The 24,183-nt window shown below is 39.4% G+C and overlaps 1 protein-coding gene across 10 annotated transcripts in view; it reads left to right on the top strand.

Annotated features, from left to right (window-relative positions):
* The window catches only part of RBMS3 (RNA binding motif single stranded interacting protein 3), a 719,476-nt gene that overhangs the window by 608,194 nt on the left and 87,099 nt on the right, over window positions 1-24,183 (top strand). For all 10 annotated transcript variants that reach the window (XM_054189953.1, XM_054189954.1, XM_054189952.1 and 7 more), the window contains one exon: window positions 16,200-16,306. In XM_054189953.1, the coding sequence (XP_054045928.1) occupies window positions 16,200-16,306 (107 nt within the window). The remainder of the gene's footprint in view (window positions 1-16,199; window positions 16,307-24,183) is intronic.

Below are 24,183 nucleotides of genomic sequence, written 5' to 3'. Positions count from 1 at the left end.
CACAGTAAAAACTGATAATAAAAACAAGCTAGTTTGGTCCAAGCTGACCATTTCAAATAACTGTATTTTTCTTCTAGTATTGTAAAGCAAGTCTTCCTGGAGCAAACGTGCAATATTATTCTGGCTTGGGACAAAGGCGCCCTAAAAGCAGGAGCTTTTGCTCAAACGCACTTTAGTCTTTGCTTATCCAGGGGCAAAAGCAGCCTGGTGCGAACGTGCTGGGCTGAGCCTTAGGTCACTGTGATTGCATCTGATGTCACATATACTCGTATTTCTGTCCAGGAAATACATTCTGTCCAGCCTAGTTAAAAACCCTATTCACATACCATGTAGCTGACCAGTAAGTTTCCAGGAAATCTCATATGACTCTGTTCCACTGAATGCACAATTTGATAGATGCACATTAATTATATGGCACGTGTCCAAGTAGTCCAGTTCTCTGGGCACCTCAGACAGAGGTGGAGACAAAGAAATCTTAACATTTTTCATCTCCTTGTCCACCAGCAAGTCCATGCTGGCCTATTCAATAAAGATTCTTCCACCCTTGGCACTGCTTATCTTATCTCCAGTATTAGAAGTTCGTCCTCAATTCGGAGCTGAGTTTCAGAGCCTGAGGCTCTGTCTTTCCCACTGGTAACAGCGCAAGAAGTGGAAGCGCACTGCATAGGAATAACAAATGTGGCTTAATGACAGCATTTTTTAACCATTTGTTGCAGCTCCTTTTAGGATCAGCAATCAGCTAGAATCTTGATGCTCAATAAAACCTAGGTTTCCATTATTCCTCTCCTCAACGCTGCTATTAAAGGTATAAATAAACCATTTCCTACCATGGTTTAGAGTTACAATCAAGTCTCATGAGGGAGTGCAGTAATTCTACTGTTGTGTTAATCCTGTAGCATTAATATTGACGTTAGTGTGTTGTGGTTATTATGTGGAGATTGTGGAGATGTTATTTGTGTGCGGATCCTAGTTGAAGTATTTGGAGAACATTTACAAATTTGGGTAGTATTCGTGATTTTGTTACTCAATCTTTACCCTACCCTTCACTTAAACCTCATTGTTCCTCTTCTCACCATCCTCAGGGCTCTGGGATTTTTCTTCCATCTCTGGAGCTGTATCAGAGAATGTTCTAGAAAAGGTTTTCTCTCTCTCACTTCAGTCTGTCTGTTTCTCACCAGGTTGCAGAGTTCAGCAGGAACAGCACTGAGCTGGCTTTCTCATGGCAGGAGAAGGCCATGAGGTCAGTGCTAGGCCTGCCACATTCCTCAAAGTAGAAAAGTTGTTGCCCTTTAATTCTTAGTCTACTATGTTGTCTTCAAGTTTTATTATCAACGTGGAGTAGACTTTGTTCTGTCTCCAGGGAAATACTACATTGTAAGCAATAAAGCTGGCAAGAAGGGGGAAAAAAAAAAAAAAAAAAGAAAGGAAACTGAGAGCCAGATTAGCATCTCTGTTAACAGCAGAGTGAAAAATATGATCACGTTTGCAATGGACTCTTATTAAGCTGGTGGAAATTACAACCCAGAGGTCACACACTTAGTCGCTGGCAGCAGAATGTTGTCACTCCCTGCTGGCTGATTCATGAAATCATTTGCTCTGAAGAAAATTGCTGCTTCACATCAGCTGGAGATGCCTTTTGTCAGGCCAGACTCTTATACTGCTGTTTGGTTGTAATCATGCTTTGAATGGAGTTGCACAGACTCATCATGTCGGCATGCCTGCAAACTAAGGAAGGATCCCACCCAAATGGGGAAAAAAACTTAAAAAATGGTTAGATTTTGGTGTCAGAGCCTGTTACTGTTTCTCATAACGTAATTTATCTGGAAGAGAGGCCCTTGCGTTTTCATCTTTCACGTAGTCATCTCTAATTTTATCTCCTGTGGAATGCAAGTGTTGGGTATATAGAATATAGAGTTTTGAGATAAGCTTTCAAACCAACCTTGATAACAGAGCCTTGGTATTTTTGTGTAGAGGAGACTCTGCAGTCTCTGTTTCATTCATGTTTTGATGCCATACAATTACTCTGACACCAGTCTTAGTGAGTTCCTCATAGTGCAACAGAACAGGTCTTCAGTCTGTTTTCAGGTAAAACCACAATTACTAGAAATTTCTGTTATTCTGTTTGCTATAGACAGTGATCTTTAGCCCATACATTTGCTTCTTCAGTTATAGTGTTTTCTTGCTGCAGTCTTTGTACTTAGAATCATAGAATGCGTTGGGTTGGAAGAGATCTTTAAAGGTCATCTAGTCCAACCCCCCTGCAGTCAGCAGGGACATCTTCAACTAGATCAGGTTGCTCAGAGCCTCATCAAGCCTGGCCTTGAACGTCTCCAGGCATGGGGCCTCCAGCACCTCTCTGGGCAACCTGTTCCAGTGTTTCACCACCCTCATTGTAAAGAACTTCTTCCTAATGGCTGATCTGAACCTCCCCTGCTCTAGTTTAAAACCATTGCCCCTCGTCCTATTGCTACATGCCCTTGCAAACAGCCCCTCCCCAGCTTTCTTGTAGGCCCCCTTCAGGTACTGGAAGGCCACTATAAGGTCTCCCCGGAGCCTTCTCTTCTCCAGGCTGAACAACCCCAACTCTCTCAGCCTGTCTTCATAGGAGAGGTGCTCCAGCCTTCTGATCATCTACTTGTGAAGGCCTCTGCTGTAATCCAGAAATGAAAAAGGACATGAGTTGCATTTGCTCTTGTGTGAAGCTGGAACATTGTCAAGGGCAATTCAGAAGTATGCATCTCCCTATTCTTCCTGGTTTTCTCTTCATTTCTTTAAGGTGTTTTTCCTTGTCTGTTTCTACACCTTTTTTTTTTTCTTTTTCACTTATTCTTCCTTGTGTTTGGCTCACTTCTGTTATTCCAGTATTTTTAACTAAAAGAGTACAGGATTGATTTTTACTTTTCCAAGCTTAACGTTGAAATGACATTCCTTTTGTAATTTTTGGACCCATGGCAAAGTGGGATCTAGCATGACCTTCATACAACCTCTGAGACATGTATTACACAGAGTTAAAGAAGATTAGGTTATCACTCAGTCTCTAATATGTAAGCCTGCTTCCTTCTCTACCCTCAGCTGAGAGCTGTGCACTTGAAAATTTCAGAAGGGTTTAATTTTATCTATTTAATATTCCAGGATATTGTCTCAGGTAGTAATAAAGGATTTTTAAGCTGCAAGGGTTAGAATTTTCCTTATGTCATAGCACATTAGATTTAGTGTTGGTATCATCAACACATTTGAAAAGAGATAAGAAGTATGAATAAGATCTTCCATTGTCTTGGGAAAATATTATAATTTTACTTTTTTTGTCTTTCCCTTGGATAAAGTATTGTCATAAATAGGTGACTTACTGGAAAATTCACATTGAAACCTCTGTGCACTTTTCTGTTATGTAAAACACAGGTATAATTGTGCCTTGAAGGCAGAGACTTACTTTAAGCTGGTGCAAAGCCCCCATGTCCTGGCGGGAGCTCCGGGTAGTGGTAGGCGTCAAGGGCTTATTGCCTTCTTGCCCTTGAAGGAAATGGAATCGCTAAGCAATTATTTTTTTTTCCCAAGTCCCTTTCTTCCTTTCCCGGCACATACATGCCAGTGCCGCATTTGCTCCCTACCTGCAGGTTCTTGGTGAGAGGAGCAGTGATGTTCAGTTCAGCAGCACCCAGGAAAGCCTGCCTTGCAGACTTGGGGCTTGGAAGTTGCCGTGAGGAGCAGCTGATGCACCGAACTGGAGCTGTGGGGGGTTTTGGTGTGTCCTATGGTGCTGTGCAGTCAGCGGTACAGGTTCTGGGCTGTGCTCACCTCTTCTGCTGGGGAGGAAAAAGGAAGGGATATCAGTGTTCTTACTTATATGTTGTTTCTGAAGTATTCCCTCCCTCCCTCCCTTTGGGCCTGTTTACAGGAGAAGATGGTAGAGCGCGCAGTGGGGTTTTGTGGTACACAGTAATTATCCTGTCCAAGGTGTTTAGTGTGATTTGGATATTCTCTACCACAGTGAAATGAACTCCTGCCTTTAAGAATCAGTCAGTCCCCGTCTAGTAAATGCTTTCTGCTGTGTAACCTATACCCAGCCATAGGTCTGACTCAGTCAGGGTCAAATCCACTTTTTAAAGGTATTCCTGCATTTAAGTGAGGAAGCTGGCAATGCTGTGTGTTAGCTTCTAGCAAACTCCCTCATTTTAGAGCATACACATTATGTCTTCCAGTGAATGCAGAAGAATAAAATGAAAGAATGGCAATAACAATAAAAGGAATTTTCCCTTCAGCTTTTCCTTCTTTCTCACAGTAGTGGCAAAATTATATTGCTCAGCTATGCTTTAGATTATAAGTGATTGGAGTTTTTGCTGCTGCACCCAGTAGTCATTGTTGGAATGTGTCTTAATTAGAACTGATTTAAATAAAAGGATTTTCATTAGGCAGTCTGAGAAAAAAAAGTGAATCTGAATATTTCTGAATATTTTTAAACTGTTGAACAGATTGATAGCTGGTTAAAAACTGGGTTTATTTTTTCATTTACACAGAAATATTTCATAGAATCATAGAATCATAGAATCATTTAGGTTGGAAAAGACTCTTGGGTTCATCGAGTCCAACCATCATCTCCACTCTACAAAGTTCTCCCTTACACCATATCCCCTAACACCACATCCAAACGACTCTTAACCACATCCAGGGTTGGTGACTCCACCACCTCCCTGGGCAGCCTATTCCAGTGTCTGACCACTCTTTCTGTGAAGAATTTTTTCCAAATGTCCAGCCTAAACCTACCCTGCTGCAGCTTGAAGCCATTCCCTCTTGTTCTATCGCTAATTACCTGTGAGAAGAGACCAGCACCAGCCTCTCTACAGTGTCCTTTCAAGTAGTTGTAGAGAGTGATGAGGTCTCCCCTCGGCCTCCTCTTCCTCAAACTAAACAGTCCCAGCTCCTTCAATCGCTCCTCATAAGATTTATTCTTCAGGCCCTTCACCAGCTTCGTTGCCCTCCTCTGCACTCGCTCCAGCACCTCGATATCTCTCTCGTATTGAGGTGCCCAGAACTGGACACAGTACTCAAGGTGTGGCCTCACCAGTGCCGAGTACAGGGGGACAATCACCTCCCTCCTTCTGCTGGTCACACTATTTCTAATACAAGCCAGGATGCCATTGGCTTTCTTGGCCACCTGGGCACACTGCTGGCTCATGTTCAGCCGCTTGTCCATTAGAACCCCCAGGTCCTTTTCTGCCAGGCAGCTCTCCAGCCACACTTCCCCAAGCCTGGAGAGATGCACAGGGTTGTTGTGGCCCAAGTGCAGGACCCGGCACTTGGCCTTGTTGAAGCTCATACGGTTAGCATTGGCCCATCGATCCAATCTATCCAAGTCTCTCTGTAGAGCCTCCCTATCCTCATGCAGATCAACGCTCCCGCTTAACTTGGTGTCATCTGCAGACTTACTGATGATACACTCTATGTCGTTATCAAGGTCATCAATAAAGGTGTTAGACAGAAATGGTCCTAACACTGAGCTCTGAGGAAAACCACTTGTGACCGGCTGCCAGCTGGACTTAACTCCATTGACCACCACTCTTTGGGACCGTCCGTCCAGCCAGTGCTTGATCCAGGAGATCTTATGCTCATCCAGGCCATGAGCAGCCAGTTTTTCCATGAGAATTCTATGGGGAACAGTGTCAAATGCTTTTCGAAAGTCTAGGTAGGCAATATCTACAGCCTTTCCCTTGTACAATAATCGGGTCATCTTGTGGAGATCAGGTTCATCAGGCAGGACCTGCCTTTCATAAACCCATGCTGACTAGGCCTGGTCCCCTGCTTGTCCATTATATGACTTGTAATGGCACTCAAGATGATCTGGTACCGAGGTCAGACTGACAGTTCTATAGTTTCCCGGATCCTCCTTTCTGCCTTTCTTGTACATGGGTGCTACATTTGCTACCCTCCAGTCCATTGGGACCTCCCCAGTTAGCCATGACTTCAGGTAGATAATGGAAAGTGGCTTGGCGAGCATGTCTGCCAACTCTTTCAGCACTCTTGGATGTAACCCATCCGGTCCCATAGACTTGTGCACATCCAAGCGGTGTAGCAGGTCACTGATCACTTCCACTTTAATTGTGATGACCTCGTTCAGCTTCCCCTCCCTGTCTCCTAGCTCATGAGGCTGGGTGCCCAGGGAACAGCTCGTTCCACTGCTAAAGACTTAGGCAAAGTCATGCATCCACACTAATCAGTGCTTCTAGGAATATGCTGTTTCAGCAAGAAGGTCGTGTAACTGCTTTCACCAGGCACAGGGCATCTTTACCCGAACCAAATCATGGTTCCTATCTACAATTTTCTACTGCTTTTTAGCAGGCTATGAGTAGAGCTGCAAATAATGTTAGCATTATATATATGACCACTTTTTTACTGCAGTGACCATTCACAAAGACACACAGATGTGTCTTTCCCCACAATTGGTAAATGAAATGTAGTATATAAACATGTATGTCTGAATTAAATAAGCTAATGGTCATAACTGAAGCATTTCTTCCTCACGCATTTTAACACTGTGTTGCATAAGCTCTTCTGGACATTAATGGTATACATATGTTGGAGTGTGATCAGCGAATGCCAAGACTCAACCTTAATTAGTCAAAAATAAATGTCTGTGTACAGCAATTATCATTATGCTGGTGGAAAGAAATCATTGTATTGACATAAGACATTTGGCCAGGTTTCCCTGTTTATATTGAAAACATATGTTTGAAAGGAATTTCCTTTCCTCCGTAGTGTTAGTTCTAGCAGTGTCACACAGACAAGGAATGATGTGATGGCAACGGTCTGGTTTATCTAAAAAATTACTAAATAAAAATTAACAAATAATTCAATGAAATATAATTCAAAATAAATACATTCAATACTAAATAATAAAGAAATACTTAAATAGCTATATGAAATAACCTTGTATTAGCAGAGCCAGAATTAATTCTTTGTACTGCATAAATTCCAATTGTTTTGTCTTTGGACTGTCAGTGCAAGTAAGTTTTTCTTAGTGGGATATAATAGCAAGGTCTCTGTGATCAATAGCATTAGTTTATGAGAACAGTAAAAATAGATTTTATAGCAGAAGTGCAGAGCTATTGTTTTGAAAAGCAGCTTTGGATAAAAGCTATGCATTTGCTCTTTTCTCCTGAGACTGCTAAAGAGAACACTAAAAAGTAAAATGGGTGACCACAGAAGCAAGTAGGGTCACCCATTACCAGGGATTCATTTTATTTCCATTAGAGGGGAACTAGAAAGCATCTCACACTATTTGCACCTGATTTTCCATTATAAATTACGGTACATGAGATCATTTAAAAATCGCTGAGCCTTTCAGATGAAGCTGACTCTGTTGCTGTTCCTTAATAATTGAACAGTAAGAAATACAAGATCTCCATTTTCATCCAAACAAAATAACTTCTGAGATTATGGGAGAGGGCAAAAAGGTATATGAAGTACAATCTTCCTGAAAGCTCACAGGGCAGTCTCAGAGGGGATTTAAAGAGTGGATTTTGGTTCACGTTTAGAGGAGGTTTTTTCAGTCGAAAATCTTTTACCTGCAGATGGGATTCCTGGAACCGCACACTCAGCTGGTGTACGTTGGTACAGCAGCATTCAAGTGGTACTCCAATAAGAAGTAAATGCATTAAAGTCAGGGTGCTACTTGTTTAAAAATATGATGCAACTCAGACCTGACCTCTAGTTCACTGCTGCAATATATGAATTCTCAGCTTCACTGTGTCGCTGGGCTGGGGGGCAACACTGTGAGACAGCAGAACCTCACTCTAGGTTTTTGCTGAGAACTCGTTCCTACTAACAGGCTAGGGGTTGTCTTGACTTTCTTTACATGTTGGTACTAATATGAAGGGATTGCAGCTCTAAGTTTAAAGCTCATCAACTTCACTGGATCTTCGGACCTTGGGTTGGATGCTGTTCACTGATCCCTCCTAGTTCCTTGTCACACATGGCCGAAGCTTGTGCCTGCGTGGCAAGTCATGGTCTAGGAATTCAAAATGAAAAACAGTAGATTGTTTTAAAATGCTTTCAGGAATATTTTTTTAAGTAACTTTGGCATTTTTTTCATTTCACATGGAGGAATCAACTCCTGTCCAAACATGTGTAGTCTACTAAGCGTCTGCAACAGTAATTGTACAAGAAGCCAATGGCATAAAAATGGTAAAAGCAACCCCTTTTTTAAAAAAAAAAAAAAACGTAGAAATCAGAATCCTGGATAGTAATTAGCATTTGCAAAATCTATACAAAAGCATAAAAAAATATAATTTTTGTTGTTCTTTGAAAACTGTTCACACTTGTCAGCTATTGTCAACGGGGGGAAACTCTTGATAGGGGACCATTGCATTATCATGTCTTTATTCTACTAATTACTTGCATAGTTTTCAGAAAGGCTGTGTAGGCTCTTCTTTCGTCTTGCTTAGTTACTCTGGTATGAGAGAAATACAGGGGAGCTGTGGCACATAAGTTGCATACAGAAATTCTTCAAAGGTGGTTGGTTTCTTAAGCATTCACTTTTTAACAGTGCTGACTGAGCAAGCGTGGAGCTTTGCTTATTTAACAACAAAAAGAACCATGTTATATCTACTTGTTTCAATATTTATGTATTATCTATCTCACAGATAATATGTGAAATGCTTTGGATAACTTGTAACCAACACTTCTCTTCAGAATACGATACTGTCTCAATTTTTTGGTACATGGCTCTTTCCAGTGAGGCAGGAATCCAAGGAAGTCTATCAAAGTCGTTTTTGCAGGAGGTGTTAATCCAGCCAAATTCTATATTTTGTAATTAGAATTGGCACATTAAAACATTGTGCCCCAAATCTTAGTTGGTTATGGGTCCTGTCCAAAAGTCACAGGTCTCAGCACCGGTGCGTGAAATGATTTCTGCAAGTTGATGCATATACTTAGTTGGTTTAATTGCACAGTCATTCAATAAAAGGGCCTCCTGTTTTGCTGTAGAGGCTTTTGGAGAAATTTAAAAACTGCAAAAGAAATCACTCCTCAAGGACCCCACTTCCTTTTCATCCAGTGGTTTAAGGTTGTGAAGAGCTGTCATAGCGCTGGGCGCAAAGGATGAACTACAGCTGATATTTTCCAGCTTTATGCTGGGGACCTCCAGTGGGGCAGAACGTCTCTGTATCATCAGGTTTGAGGAAGCTGCTTTCTCTGGCAAAGCTCACGGGTCCAACTCTGCTCTTCCTCGCAGTTACCTCAAATTTAAATTAAGCTTCAGTAGAGTGGCTTTGGATTCACTGAGAATCTCTCTCCGACTTCTGTGAGCTCTGATTCAGGCCTTTTATTTAACATAAAAGCAGAATCCAACATTAAAGTGCAGTGTATTATGTAATTAGTTATTAGTTAATGAAGTTAATTAATGAACTCCTTAATTCTGTTATGGATTTGCTCCTCATCCATTCGTCCTCTCCAACAGAGACCAGCACTAGAGTTGGTTGAGAAATGGAGTCTGTTAAAATAAAAATATGCCATCATATTACAACATTTCAGCACTGGTTTAATACTGCATTTGAGCTTTGCTGTTTTGATTGATTTTATTTAAGTTTCAATACCATACTGAAGCATCTGTTTCTATATATTATCTCCATAAAATAATGTATTGCGTTCTAACAGTTTCTCCTTATCAGCAACATTGGAATGGAGCCTTTTAGTAGGCCTCAATCAGGCACTCTCAATCTGCTCTTCTATTGGAAATTTGAAAATGAAAACAGTTTTTTTAAACAAAAAAACCCAGTAAAATGAATGTTGTAGTTTCTCATAGATAGGACGCTCTAGCTTCTGATCTGCTCTAACAAATCTTTATAGGGGCTTCTGCCACAATATGATTAAGTATAACTTTTTAGTGTAGTAGCTGGAGTGTTTGCATTGATTGGAACAAGATCTGGACCGCGCTTCACAGTTGGCATGCCGTTTCTCCAACCTATGCATACTGCTTATACATAGCTGTTCTACCTGCTCTAAGTAATTCCCGTTTCACAGAGTAGAAACATTAACTTTATGCTTGACGCACTGTTTCTCCTCTGGGATTTATTTTCCTTTTCTAATAAATTCTTGCTCTTTAGAAATAATTATTATACAAAAAGATGAAAGGATTGCTTCCCATTTGTTAAGACAAAGAGGTGAACTAGAGGTAATTACTTAAGCTACAATGCAGTTTATCAAAAGTAAATCACTTTTTTTTTTTCTTGCTAGCCAAACAGGTGTTTGCTTTTTAATTGTTGCTTTGGGGTACTTTTCTATTATGTAAAGCTTTTCCCCCAATTTCTATAACTATATTGTGAAAGTGGTATGTTGTAGAAACTAAAATGCAGTGTTAACTTGTATTGCTTTCGTAATCAGCTGTACAAGTCCAGTGAATATCACATAGTTAAATTTAACTGTAAACCTACTCGACAAATATGCTGTATATTGCTTGACTTGTGTAAAAGCACTGGCTCTTGCAAAAACACTGAGCAGCAAGGAATCATTTGAACATGTAATAGTGTGCTTTCATTATATTTCTATGTATCTATGTTAGGGCTAGTCTGTGACGTCACATCCAGTGCTGTGGACTTCTGTGACAAAATCTATTACTCCACAAAATTACCAACTCTGTCCTTCGATGAGTCAAGCACTCGATGTGGGATAGGATGGTGTGTTTATTTGCTTCATTACTCGCAGTTTCCTTACTCAACTAACACTTTGTCCTTTTATGTCCTTTTGTCCTTTCATGTCACGTACCATCTTTTGTAATTATTCATCTTCATTTTCCAAGAGCAGAATAGCTATGGTTGTTTTCTAATCTTCTTTAAAGTTCAAGTTTTGTTTATTTATGACTTTGCAATGAGTAAGTACTGCATGACAGAACTTTCCTAGAAGCCAGTGGACTCAGTAGAGCAGAGAGTCACTCTATTGATGGGGTCCTGAGACTTTTACAATTTTAAAGCTTACAGCAGCACAATTCATGTTGTAAAGAAACTCTGCGGGTTCTGTAGTCTCTACGGTTCTGACTGTAGTCCTGCTGGGTACATCTGTCTGAGCCCAGGTATAGAATCAGAACTTTAACTTGCTCTGTCCTGCCTTGCTTCTAGATCATTTGTGTGTCTCTCATGTCTCCCTCTGAAATACTGTATGAGTACACAGGTCTGCTTACAAAGTGGCTTTGATGTTACTGTAGGATGAAGTTATTCTTAAAGACTAAAAATGATTGATCTCTGGCAGACAAAGAGTTTTGTTCTTGCATGGGTGTTTCAATCAGATATTCATACATCAAAATACTTAAAATTTGGATGGGAGTTAAGAAGAAAAAGAGTTATCAAAGCTTGATCAAAGTTTGGATGTTTGGTGTAATTGTGAACTCAAATTATTGCTCTGCTCCGGTTTTTATGGCAGAGGAGGATTTGTCAAGGCTGAAAAATAAATTAATTCAACTTTCTCATAAAAACATACTTTGAAAAAGATCATTGACTGTTCACTGACCATTCGTTGATATACGAATGACTTTCTCATAATTTTTCTTCACTTTAACAAAATGAAGGTGTTTAAAGACCCACGTGAATGTTCACAGTGCACTTGTTGCTAGGCTGTCTACTGGAAATGTTACTGTCATTTTTGCACAAGATGAGAAGAGGAGATTAAACTCTTCCTAACATGCTGAAAAATATTCTGTCTTCAAAAATATTCATAGTGGAAGCCATTAAAATATATAAATATGTTCTTGTTATTACTTTTTTATATGCATAATTCTTGCTGTTGCTGGACAGATGATGCTATATGACTAGGAATCGAAAGTTGTGGAGGACAAGCTTTTCTCAGTAACTCTTAACATAGAAAAAGTTTCAGAGCACCTGAAATAATGAAAAAGATTCACTGAATGCAAATGAAAGCTTTCATCTTCCTTTATGAAGCACATGCTCATGAATATATACATTTTTGCATATGTAGAAGCTCAAGTGTATCTGCCTTCCGATGAATGAAAGAATAAGGAAATTATCTATTCAGAACTAGTTAGAAGTTCGCTTTTTTGTTGAATTCTCCAATTTAATTGAAGTTGCTTTCCTGAGATGGAACATTTCTAAGAGGCTGCCAGATTCAAGAGGGAAGCAGTGTTATCCCCATCTCCCTCCATCTAAAGGTTTTGTGCTATTTTAAATCCCAGTGTTACTTTTGGTGATATAACAGCCTTTTAGCAGTTCAGTGCTGTCTGTCTGCACAGTCTGTCCATCTAAAGTAGTGGAGCATGAGAAGCTGATCTCCTAAGGGAACTCCAACAATATCGACAGGCTTGATTGACATAAACCCAGTCTCTCTCTTTCACCTCCACTGAACTCTCAGAGTAAATTCAGGGCCTGATTGAAGAGAGATAGGGTTTAGCCATTGACTTCCATGGGAACAGAATTTGAACACTAGCAACTACTGCCCTCTCCTAAAGCAGCCCTGAATATCTTGGCAAATGCTGTTTAGAAGCACTATCAATTTGATCCCGCTTCCTTCTCAGGACTGAAAGCCAAGTTCAGGGCTATTTATGTCTTATTAACTAGAGCAGGCTTTGGATGGGAACTACAGCAAGCATTTAAATCTTCTCCTTGAAAAATGGGTTATGGCTTAATGAACCTTGTTCAGGTTAAAGCTGTTATTTATTCTTGATATTTCTATTTGTTACTGTCAAGTAGAAGTCAAAGAAAGAGCAGTGCCTTCTATCTTGAAGAGTTTATCAGGGTGGAATAGCCTGAAATTTGTCTCAAGTGAATCAATTCTCACTTTTCTGACAGGAAAATACCAACAGTAGATTTTCCAGATATGCTTCAAAATACCACACATGCTCAAAACTTTGAGGGTGTCAAGAACTCTACAAAAAGATGTGCTTATCGGTTCAAAATATGAACATGTACAGATATCCAAATTACATTTTCTATTAAGTCAGCAGTACAAAAGGTGAGAGAAGAGGCAGGGACACAGGCATCTATTTTCAGTCAGCGTGTGCATACAGAGGAAAAGGAGAAAAGTAAAAATTCAGTCCATAAATTGAAGAATATCTGTCTGGAATGGAAGAGACCAAAAGCAGAAAAAGTTTAAAAGATCCCCCTTTTTCCTTCTTCCCTTTCTGAAGTATTTGGGGGTAAAATATCCCACTTCTGCTGCAATCCTTTGATATTACTCACGTAATGTTGATATTGTTTGAATAGTTCCTAAATATTTTGGTTTTGAATTGATAACCATAGTACCTGATTGTGATTTTGTTTCTTGTCTGAAGTAAATTTAATATTTTTAAAGCACTTCTGGTATTTCATGAAACCATTAAAAAATAATTCTACTTAGAAATAGTTTTGCTGATGTAGTAGAATATGATATGCTCTTTCTGGTATCTTCTGTCATTATGTATTTGATTAGTAAGAATGATGGTATTAATGTCAAATATTCATGTACATCTGATCTTGCAAAGCCTAGAGAACCTTTCTTCCAAGGGATTTCAAGAGGAATGAAGTAAACCAGAGATTTGAGTTCTTCTGTTTACTTAGAGGAACATGTTTGAACTCCTAAGACTCTGTTACACTCTACTGTATGCCCCGAAAGAAGAAAGATTATTAATTTGATTTCTTTATATTTTGAGGTTGGTTACCATAGTTGTTTCCAGGTGTAAACCATTAAGACCTCACCACTTCAGAGTTAATAAGACAATTTTCTATCTTGCTGAATGTAATATGCTACGTGCCTGTGGTTGGTTTCTTTTAAAAAAAAAAAAAACAACAGGCCAAAACCATCTTATCTGGACTGCGCCTTCCTGTCAGAACATTTTCTTTTGATCTTTTTCCTTATGTTAAAGTTGATCAGCACAGATCAACTTTTTCCCCAGAACTCTCCTCAGTTTGCTGTAGAGGAATATAACCCCCCCTGCAGAAACTTGCCTGTGAAGGGCGTGGTACCATTTTCCTTTTCCATCTTCTTCTCTACCTCATGAAAAGTCTGTACAGTGTTTTTCACTTTTCTCTAGATGAGGGGGTAAAGTTGTTTGGCAGTCCTGTTCAATCTCACTCAACTTTAGGAAGCTCCAAGTTAACAAATAAGAAGTTGTCAGATGGTAATGCTGGATATTGGGAAGTCCAGAAAAGCAACAGCTTCCTATTTGTGGTTGGCTAATATATAGAGAGGATATGTAGGAAACCATATGACTTCCTAGCTTGCTCAGCCACATCATAGTCTATGGGCTAGTACCACATGTGTACGTTAGCAGATGATCATGGCATGTGTAAATATCCAATGTGCAGGGTTTTTTTACATGCCCCTCCTAATGGTATCGCATGTTGCTTGATAGTTGTTCAGTACTTAAAAAGCTTTTGAAGCTTCAGATGTGACGTTTAATAGGTCTTTCTCTAACGCTGGCTTAGCACCTGCTCCTCCCTCACAGTCACATCAAAGTGAATTGTAAGTAACCGCTCTGAAATCACGCAGCATCGCGCTGTGGAGTAAAACTGGTGAAAGTGCAGGGCAGTCAGCCCTGTAAAATCTCTCCTTCTGCAGAAAGAATCTCCACAGCCACCTGGATGCTTTTAAACCTTCATTATTTTAAATTTAAAATGGTTGGCTGGGCATTGCTTCTACCAAAATCTGATACAATAATCGAAGTCAGAGGTGGGGAAGGACCTTTGGGGTCACACAGTCGAGCTTTCTGCCAATAATGGATTGTTCCCTGCAGTTCAGTTTCTAGTGACCTTGGAAATTACTAGCCTGGTAAAATGGTAATGAAAAAACAAAGCTGTTAAAGGTTCAGAAGTAGCCAAAGTGATGCTGTCCCAATGAGAAATTGTGTTTTTGATGTGAGATTCTCTGTGTGCATCGCTCCTTGGTTGCAGTTTTGAAGTGGTCACAGTTTAATCTGTGCTTTCTGACGCATTTTGAGCTGTCTGTAACTAAGAGGTAGGGGGAGGTGAGCTTGTTTTAATGTTATATGAATTTATCTCATCCTTTAAGCAAATTATAATTTTTATTACAGATAAATAAATCAGCAACTTGACTAACCCATTACTGCAACGTCTCCTTCACGTCCCTGCACTTTTATTGTTTCAACATTTCTAGCTTCCCAGAAACAGGAAACAAGGAGGAAGAAAAAAAAAAAAAAAAAAACAGGTTTCTTGCCTTTTTCCATTAAAAACCCTGGTTAAGTAACTAGAGCCTCTACTTTTCATGCTTGGGAACCCAAAAATTCTTGAAAAAATTCAGTTGTGACACATCATTTTTAAATTTCTTTCAACCAAGCCAATATTGTTTCACTCATCTCTTGATGTAGGCAGTAAAGGACAGTCTTGACATACACCTAATGAAGTGGGTAGAATCTGGCCCTTCTTTTAAGAAGGAGGCAGCAAAGGCAAGCTCCCACCAGCACGCTAATTACAGTTTTGGCTGAAAAAATATTTTAGGAGGCTGTTAAAAGCTGGATAGCTGGGAAAAGATCCCAAGACACAAAGTTCCCTTCCTGTTGTACCCGTTTGATGTGTGGTAATTTCTTCACTAGGGGGCCCTATTGTGAGCTGCCTTTTGGGGTGTGCAGCTCTCTGAATATCCTTTCTTCCTGGGGCTCCGGCCCCCCTGACTATTGTATTCACACACACCAGATCTCAGTGGGAGAGGAAAGGGGTTTTCTCAGCTGCCAACTTGCTTAAAGAGGAGTTAAGAGGAAAAGAAAGCTAATTGGACTGTGCTTGGCAAATGTCTCTATTTTATTCTGTTTATTCAGATTTTTAAAGGATTGGGTGCTGAGAAACACAAAAATAGTGAGAACGCTTATTCCTTAAGCAGATTCTTGCGAAGTTTTTTACAATAAAAACAGAAAGCTGCTTTAGTAAAGCAGTGTTTATCCTTGCACTAATGCTGGTCATGAATACGTGCCTAACTTAGCTGGAACTAATGCCTGACTTTACTATTCCACTACAGCAACTTAACATTCTGCGTAGGCTGATTATTTTTTCAACAATATTTGCTAAATTCTTTTAAGGGCTGCCAGTATATATTTTTGAAGCTTAGTTAGTAAGAACAGCTGCCAGTGGAGTCAAGGCTAAAAGAGGCAAAAAATATCTGCAGAAGGCAAGATTTTACTTCAAAAGATCAGTATTACAAAGCACTACTGTTGCTGGTATAATCACGTTCTTTGGGGGGGATGCTAATATAGACTGGGTTTCTTGTCTTCACAGCCCCCACTGAGCCTTTGCTGTGCAAATTTGCTGATGGAGGGCAAAAGAAGCGCCAGAATCAAAGCAAATACACACAGAATGGAAGGCCGTGGCCCAGAGAAGGAGAGGTAAGTGCCACGCGGCAATTATTTTCCTGGGGTTTGGCAGAAGTCAGCTGCAGACCTGGAGGTCTACCTTTCAGGGCTATGAAGAAATCAGATTGCACACAAAGTACAATACTTTCACACAGAAAGAGGTATATAAGCAGGGGGGAGAGGGAGGCTTATAATAATGTGCGGAGTGTAAAGTTACAGGAAAACAGAATTTCAGAGCTTGGTGTGGAACTGTGTGCAGCCTTGTCCCACCACAAGCGCTCTGTCTGCAGCCAGACCTGAGACCAGTATTCTCTTACTGGTGTGCCATCAGGGCCCGTGGTGTACCTTTTATAAACCCCAAACCAATTTACACTCAAAAACCTTATTTCCTCCATATAGTTCCTGCTGATAAAACGTCATTGGGGAACAGGTGGGTTGTTGCAAAAGGGAAAGATGCACTTGCACATCCAAATGTTCAAGTAAAAGTAAAAGTTTTCCAAAAGCTTATCTGAGCTGGGCTCTTCCTTCTGTCCAAGACAAAACAGTTTACAGTAGCCTCAGTTCCATCACGTGTACAAAGTTTAAAAAAAAATAAATCTAAGAGTTGCTTTCTGCTCTGCTGCAAATAGTCTGTTACTGGAGTTTCCTCTCTATGTACTTGTACATGAAGTGACTTCAAATGTGGGTGAAGTAAGAAAGGAATTTATTTGACTCTTCAAGAGTTTGTTTACTTTTCTTGAATGTTATTATAGGATAAAGACACTTGAATAAATGAGGTAGGTCTGGTCATAGTACCTTCTTATTCGTGATTGTAACTATGAAGCCTGAAGGACTTTAGAAGTATTTCTATACTAAACACCTGTTCTTTGTGTTTGTGATTTAGACTTCAAGGAAGAAAAAAGTATGTTGCTCAGTTGTGACCCACTAGAATACAAGCTGTTTCTTTTTTTTTATTATTATTATTGGGGGGGGGGGGGGGGGGGTTGGTGGGTTTTGCTATATTTACTTCAATTTTACAAAGCAAATAAACAAGAAAATTATTTGGTATTTCTAAGTTACGTGATTCTAGAGAGTTTCTGCTTTTTTGTAACTACTTGATTTTGCTACCTGATACTTTTTGGACCATTACTTTATGACATACATACTCTAGCGTGATTGGTGAGCTCCTAAAACAAACTGAAAGGGCTTTTGAAAGCATAGAAATTTCTCCCTCCAGCAAGGTGGTTTTTGTACACTGTTCCAACAGCAATGCTCCAAAGTATTTTTAGCTTTGTGGGCTGAAAGTGCCAGTGTGGCAGCCACATTTGCTACAAGAGATTGCAGAAGTCTCCAAAGGTTCATTGCAGTCTCTTATCTCGTATGTCTCACAAAATGGAGACATCTTCTTAGGAGACATTATGGTTTGGCATGTTAAGGATCTACCGAGGAACAAGTGCCCAAGAAGTACTTCAAGCAGTAGACTCAGGCCATTTTAGTGAGCTCGAAAAACAAAGGTCTATATAGGAGGCAATAATAAACCTTCAATAAGGTCAACAATCTATATTTTAAAGACCTCTAAATCCCTGTTTAAATAGTAAATGCCATCATAGCTATTAACTCCACTGTTCTATACTCCCTTCAGTTCAAATCAATAAACAAGAGAATATAAAGTTAAAGCCAACAAACCACCATTATGCCTGTGGCCTCAGGGCATCAGCTTATTATATCATAGGTAGTTCATTTGCTGCTAGTGAAGTGATATCTCTATGACCTAGAAGCAGGGTGTGTTTATACTATCAACATTTAAAAACTAGTTTTCAGTGCTGGGAGACATCGTTCCTTATTGTTCACGGTCAACTACAGAGCTGATGTCATGGTATAATCTACAAATGTGGAAAGATTGTAAAGATACAAACTCAGGAATGTTTCAGGCTAGGAATGTGCTCTGTTTTCTTCTATTTGCTTAGATTTTCTCTGTTTACTAACATCTGGCTAATACCCGGCTGCACATTGGATATTAGTCAAGAATGCATGTTCTCTTTTAGGGTCACTCATTTATTGCGTTTCTTCCCCAGCGTTGTTAATCTTTTTATTTCCAATGTCAAATCCTTCTGTGTAATTACTCTTACATTTTATATGCAATAGGGTTTTTCTAACTCTTTGTCCTTTAATGATCTTACTCTAACTACGATGTACCATTCAGTTGTTCTCTGTGTAGCAGCACTCGGGTAACCTTCCTACAATTATTCCTGTCAACTTTAATTTCTTTAAAATAGAACGGGCAGTGAGTAGTGAGAAATAATTGATATATGACAAGCGTCATAGTTCTGATTACAAATGGGATCTGGAAATATACCCTGAACCTCTGCTTTTTCTTGGTTTCTTCCCCGACGAAAAGCATTGAAATAGTGTCCAAGAGATTACTCCCTCAGTATTTCCACCCTAGCCAAATCCTGCGGTATCTAGACCAAGATGTATTTGGCTATTGTTCAGATAAGCCTTTGTATTCTTGAATACTTATGTGAAGAACATTTCTAAAACTTCTGAGGTTTAACCAGCATTAACACTGAGTGTTGCTGAGGATTATTGCTTGGGAGGAAAGACCCCAAAGAAATGGCACTAACAGTTCTGTCACTGGCCTCAAATTTGAGTATGGGGAGCAGAGACAGGCAACTGCGACCAATACTCTGCTGTATGGGGGGAAATGGCAGGAGATTTCAGGGGGAAGAGCAGGTTTTACCTCTCTGGCCGTGCTGTTCTCAGAGGATTAGTTTGGGTTTTTTGATAAAGTTTTTTGGGCCATACTGCAGAATGTAATAGAAAATCTTATTCCTATGATACATTTTTGTAGATTGCTTCGTAACCATATAGAAATATATTAGTTGGCTGTTAAACTGGCTTACCTTATAAAGTCAAGTCTTAGGGAATACACTGAATTTCTCTAGGGCTTTTCAGTGTTTTTTTTTTTTGTTCTTTGGTTACTTGGCCAGTTGTAACCAGGGAAGAATGCCTGACCTTGAATAGCACTTTCTAGTCCTTACCCTTCCACTCTTGTTTGAAGCCTCAGGAAATACTCAGCAGATTTACTGAGGCATTTGACTAAGGATTTGTGATGGCTGACCAGTTCTCGACTAAGGACCTGAGAGCTTAGATTACTGATGGCTTTGTAAAAGGCTGTCAAATTAGGCACCTAACATACAAGTGCAATAAATGTATAGTGAAACCTGCAAGTGTTGGAAATATTTGCAGTGAAACCCTGGCCTAATAACTGACACAATTTCTGCACAAAGTTCAATTATTTTTTTTTTCGGGCTAGTTTTTCCTGAGTCGCGCTGGTTTAATTCGGCAGTCTGTTTTGAAACTTCCCCTGACAAGATCACGTTGATATGGTGATAGAGGGTAATCATATTCAAATTCTGTCTGTAAAATATTTGATTTAATTTACCTCTAAATTGCAATTGACAAGTCTAGATGCGGGTGACGTATCTCCAAAAAATGTTCATTAGCTGAAAACGCATCTTGGGAATCAAGAGTAGTTACAAATTGAGATCAGATTGGATTAAAAATTGCAACTTAAATTTTACAACGTAATTTTTTATTGCAGATTTACTGAAACTTTCTTTTGGTTATTCAGAAATAAAATCTTTTGATATGTGTATTTAAGAGGGAGTTTATTTGAAATTTATCTGGTAGAAAGGGAGAAATCTCACTTAAACTGAAAACAAATTAAATGCTTTACATCAGCCCGAAGTTTATTATTGTTTACATTCTTCTACAAAGAACAGTTCTAGAAATGGTAGCCTTTCCGTATCTTGTCAGCCCAAAGTGATTAAGGTTTTTTTTTACAGTCACAATATTTTGAAACCTCTGATACTTCATTTGCAAGATTCTGTAAACTTTAGACCATTTAAATATTTGCGTTGTCTTTCTTGCAAGAGAATATCATTGTTAGAGTATTGGTGCATATATCATAACAGTGACATGCACCATTGAATGCAACCTCCCTGTCACTGAATTTGGTCTGGTGTCTATAACGATATTTAATAATTGCCACTAATAATTCTTCTATTGATTGCTTTCTTGCTTCTGTAATCTGGGTTATATTTTTGTTTCTAAATAGCCAACCTCCATTTTCTCCCCTTCCCTCTCTTCCTCCATTCCCCCTTTCTCCTTTGTTTTCTTTCAAGATCAGTTGGAGAAATGTCTAAAGAATTAAACATGGTTTTGATTCTTTCTTTAAAAAAAAATAAGATGACCTAGTAACTTGGGAATGTTTCTTTCGTTAACAGCTTCTCTTTTTATCTGCTACTCATTACACATTTATCTAATGCAAACAGTAATTTAAAGAGAAAAATATACAACAGGTAATTTGAGAGACTTCCTGATTTTTTTGTAAAGTCAGTGCCAGTGGAGTGCTGAAGCAGTTGATCTTGGTGCCAGTCATCCCTTCTGTATCAGCAGCAGGCATTTAGAAATGATTAGTAAATCTGTGCCAGGCCCATTTATAACTCGGGCATAGATTTCTTTTTATACTTCCAAGGAGATAGGTACTACTTAGTTGTGTTCCATAATTCTCAGTGTCTAGGGCTGATGTATTATTTTATACCTAGACAAATAATGTTTTCTTTTCTGTGGGAGACAATTCCCAGGCCGGTCCAGATATGCAGTTGTACCCTCATACGCAAACCATGCACAGACATTAACTGTATATTTAGCGTCCATGTCAGTTAGACATTGGTCGGTATTTTGCATGTTTATTTTCAGCAAAAGTTTAGTTTAGCAAATTGACCCTGAAAAGAGAAAGTAGAAAGGGGAAAGGTAACTGGCAAATAAGTGAAAAGATACAGAGCAATGACTTAAAAATTCTTTGTGACACAAGACGCTGTCATTGTGGGCAACATTTTGAAAAGGTGCCTAAGTGACACAAATACCAAAGACCAGCTTAAAATGATGACCCACTATCCCTGAAATCAGGATTTTAAAAGGGACCATTCTTACTCATAATAAGGGCCATATAGAATCAGGACTGTACCAGTTCTCTGAGGTTAGTTTTCTTAGTTTTCACTTTGGCTTTGGATTTCCTTCTGCGGTGAAAAATGCCATGCCATTTGCCTCAGAGATTTTCTGGCAGATGGGTTTTCCTCCAAATTCAGCTAGTACAACAGTGTTTTCTTATGCAGAATAAACGGATGTTAGAGACAGGGGAAAAGGTCCTATCTTTTTCTGCACTCTGCTGTATCCCTGACAGATATCTGGTGGGCTGTCATTTTCGGTAGTGCTGTAAGCCATCCCTGGAAGTCTTCCCAACCCACTGTAACACACACATCGAGTGTGCAGATATGACTGTAATCCACAGCTGATTTAACACTGGATCAGAGTGGTAGCAAAACGGGTGTGCAGATCCCCAAAAGCAGATGGTTAGTAGACCTGAAGATGGCAAGGTTAAATATATGAGTTAGCTGTGGAAACAGAGTATATTGTATTATATATGTCTCTGTGAGGAGGATATTATCTTCTTTTCTTTTTTTTTCTTCTTTTAAACTTTCTTAAACTTCAGCACTTATCTTTTAACTCATCAGATAAATTGAAGTGGGAACAAAGTGACCCAACCCCAGGAACAGAAGCTGTGTAGATCAGACTTCCAGTCCAGTTCTGTAGGACAAAAAGGGTTTCTTGTCATTCATTTGGGTATCTGAACTTGTCATTGTGTTTATCAGCTCAGCCTCTGACCTTCTGAGGTTCCTGAATCACTTCCCAAGTTTGACCTCAATATTGTGTATTTTTCTCTCCACAACCGCTTTTTTCTCAGAACTTGCAGCTGCTTAAGGAGCACACATCACTGGGAAATGCTACATTTCTTTCATATGCATCTATATATTTAATAGGTGTCACATTTACATTCTAGATTTCTCATCTACAAGGGAAAGGTGGTTTTTATTCTGAATTAAGTTCAGAAATATTTCTAATAATATGGAATATTTCTGACAGAACTGTTTAAATAATCAAAGGAAGGAACTCTGCCAAGTTAACTTTACTGCTGACTGAGCTTATTTTATTAAATCAGTATTTTAAACGAACGTCATTTGTGTTGTTGTTTCCTTCCCCCTCCTCTCTCTTCCTTGTTCAAAGTGTTTCAGTCAGAGTATCCACTATCAGGGCACAAGAGATCCTTGTGCTGTGATGTCTGGCAGATATTAGTGGTTGTAACAAAACAAGTACAGGAATTCCAGTGTTGAAATTTCAATTGATTCCACTGTAGTAGCCAAAATCACACCCGTTCCCCTGGGACGGCAGTCCTCCAGTGTGAAAGGATGAGGGGATGAGTCAGAGGAGGTGGGGAAAAGAGACTTACCTTCTGGTTTGACTCCCACATCGGTTCACCACAGAAATCCCTTGAGTCTTAGGGTACAACCTGATTTTTCCAAATCTCACCTTAAGGAGGAGAAACCCAGGGAGCTTCCTGCTTGGAAACCCCACCACATCAGTGGATTTCACCCCTTTTGAATTCGTAGGCCTCTCCAATATTTTTTCCAATGGGACTTGGCCTCCCACAAAATTAGAAATCCTGCAGTGAGAGCATCCTTGCTTTGTGCAGGTGCTCCAGCGCAGGCTGGCCAGAGAAGATGCAAGGAGGTATGTGGAAGATTCACCTCTGAGGAAGAGGCGTGGGACATCTCATCTCTGTAGTACGTTGATATTATGGTGAATTTTTGCACGCAGTGAAGGAAAGATGTAGGTAATGTTATGCTGGTGAAGCTGTTTGTGAAGCTACTTCCCAGCAGCAAAGAAGATAGTGTACAACCTAAAATGTGGTTGCTTATAGATGCTTCTGTTTGCTGGAAGACAGATACTGGGCTGATAAAGGTTGTTCTTGTGAGAGTTCAGAGAGATTTGAAAGAGAAATTATAAACCCACTTTATTTCACATGATACTGAAGATGTGATCATTTTTTTAATAATCACTCCACAACTTAATCATTTCTTTGAGAGATTTACAAATCTAATTTACATACGCAATGCAAATGTGATGGTCTAAAAGTCTTTTTAATGAGGCAAATGTGCTCATTTATGTTCAAATCATAACAAAGAGAGGGAAAAAACCAGAAACAGAACACCTTGTCTTTGCCTATGGAAAATTCTTCACAGTAAAGTGTTGAACAAAGGCCTTCAGACTTCCTGGGGGAACCCTTGCCTTCCAAAGCCTTTCTGATATTTCCTGCACTTTATTGAAGGAAAGAGCTTAAATTTAAAGGTGTAGACTGGTCTCTTGTTATTAGAGTCTCTTTGTTCACCGATGTCAATAATCAGAAAACTGCAGCAACAAAAGAGCAAAAATCTTCATTCCTTTGTCTTAAGTTCAGACGCTTTGGTAAAAATAAGCAGGAAGTAAACACAGACAGTTTAAATGGTCTTTTTAAAAAACCAGCATTTTAAACGAGCTGGTTATATTTCTGTGTCACTTGTGACATTATGAACACACCAGTCAAGTAATCATTGAAAATGATCTTTATTTATTATTATGTGTGGGGCTGATAGCAGATATCCTTTTTCTTTTTTTTTTTTGATTGCTTTAAAGAGTTGCATGTTGAATTGTTGACATGCAGGATTTTCATTCGGTAGCTGAGTATGTGTCCACTGTCTGGCTGAGCAGCATAAGAATTCTGTGGTTCAGTTCTTCCTTCATAGAAGATTTATCTGACAAGTATTTTCCTAAAGCAGCATTCCATCAGCAGTGCCACTCTCTCAGGTGGCATTTCATCAGCACTATCAGCAGAAGGAATAAGACCCTGTCCTTCCACTGAAACATGAGCAAAACAGTGGATGAAAAGACCTGGAAGAAAACACTCTCCAGCACAAGAGGACTGCTATAGAGGCATCAGCCAGTGCCTCAGTATAGTTAATACCATATTAAGCACAGTGACAACTATATTC

The sequence above is a fragment of the Rissa tridactyla genome, chromosome 2 (genome assembly GCF_028500815.1).
Source record: "Rissa tridactyla isolate bRisTri1 chromosome 2, bRisTri1.patW.cur.20221130, whole genome shotgun sequence".
Taxonomy (NCBI): domain Eukaryota; kingdom Metazoa; phylum Chordata; class Aves; order Charadriiformes; family Laridae; genus Rissa; species Rissa tridactyla.
The sequence above is the reverse complement of the archived record's forward strand: the minus strand, read 5'-3'. Positions and strand labels throughout refer to the sequence as shown.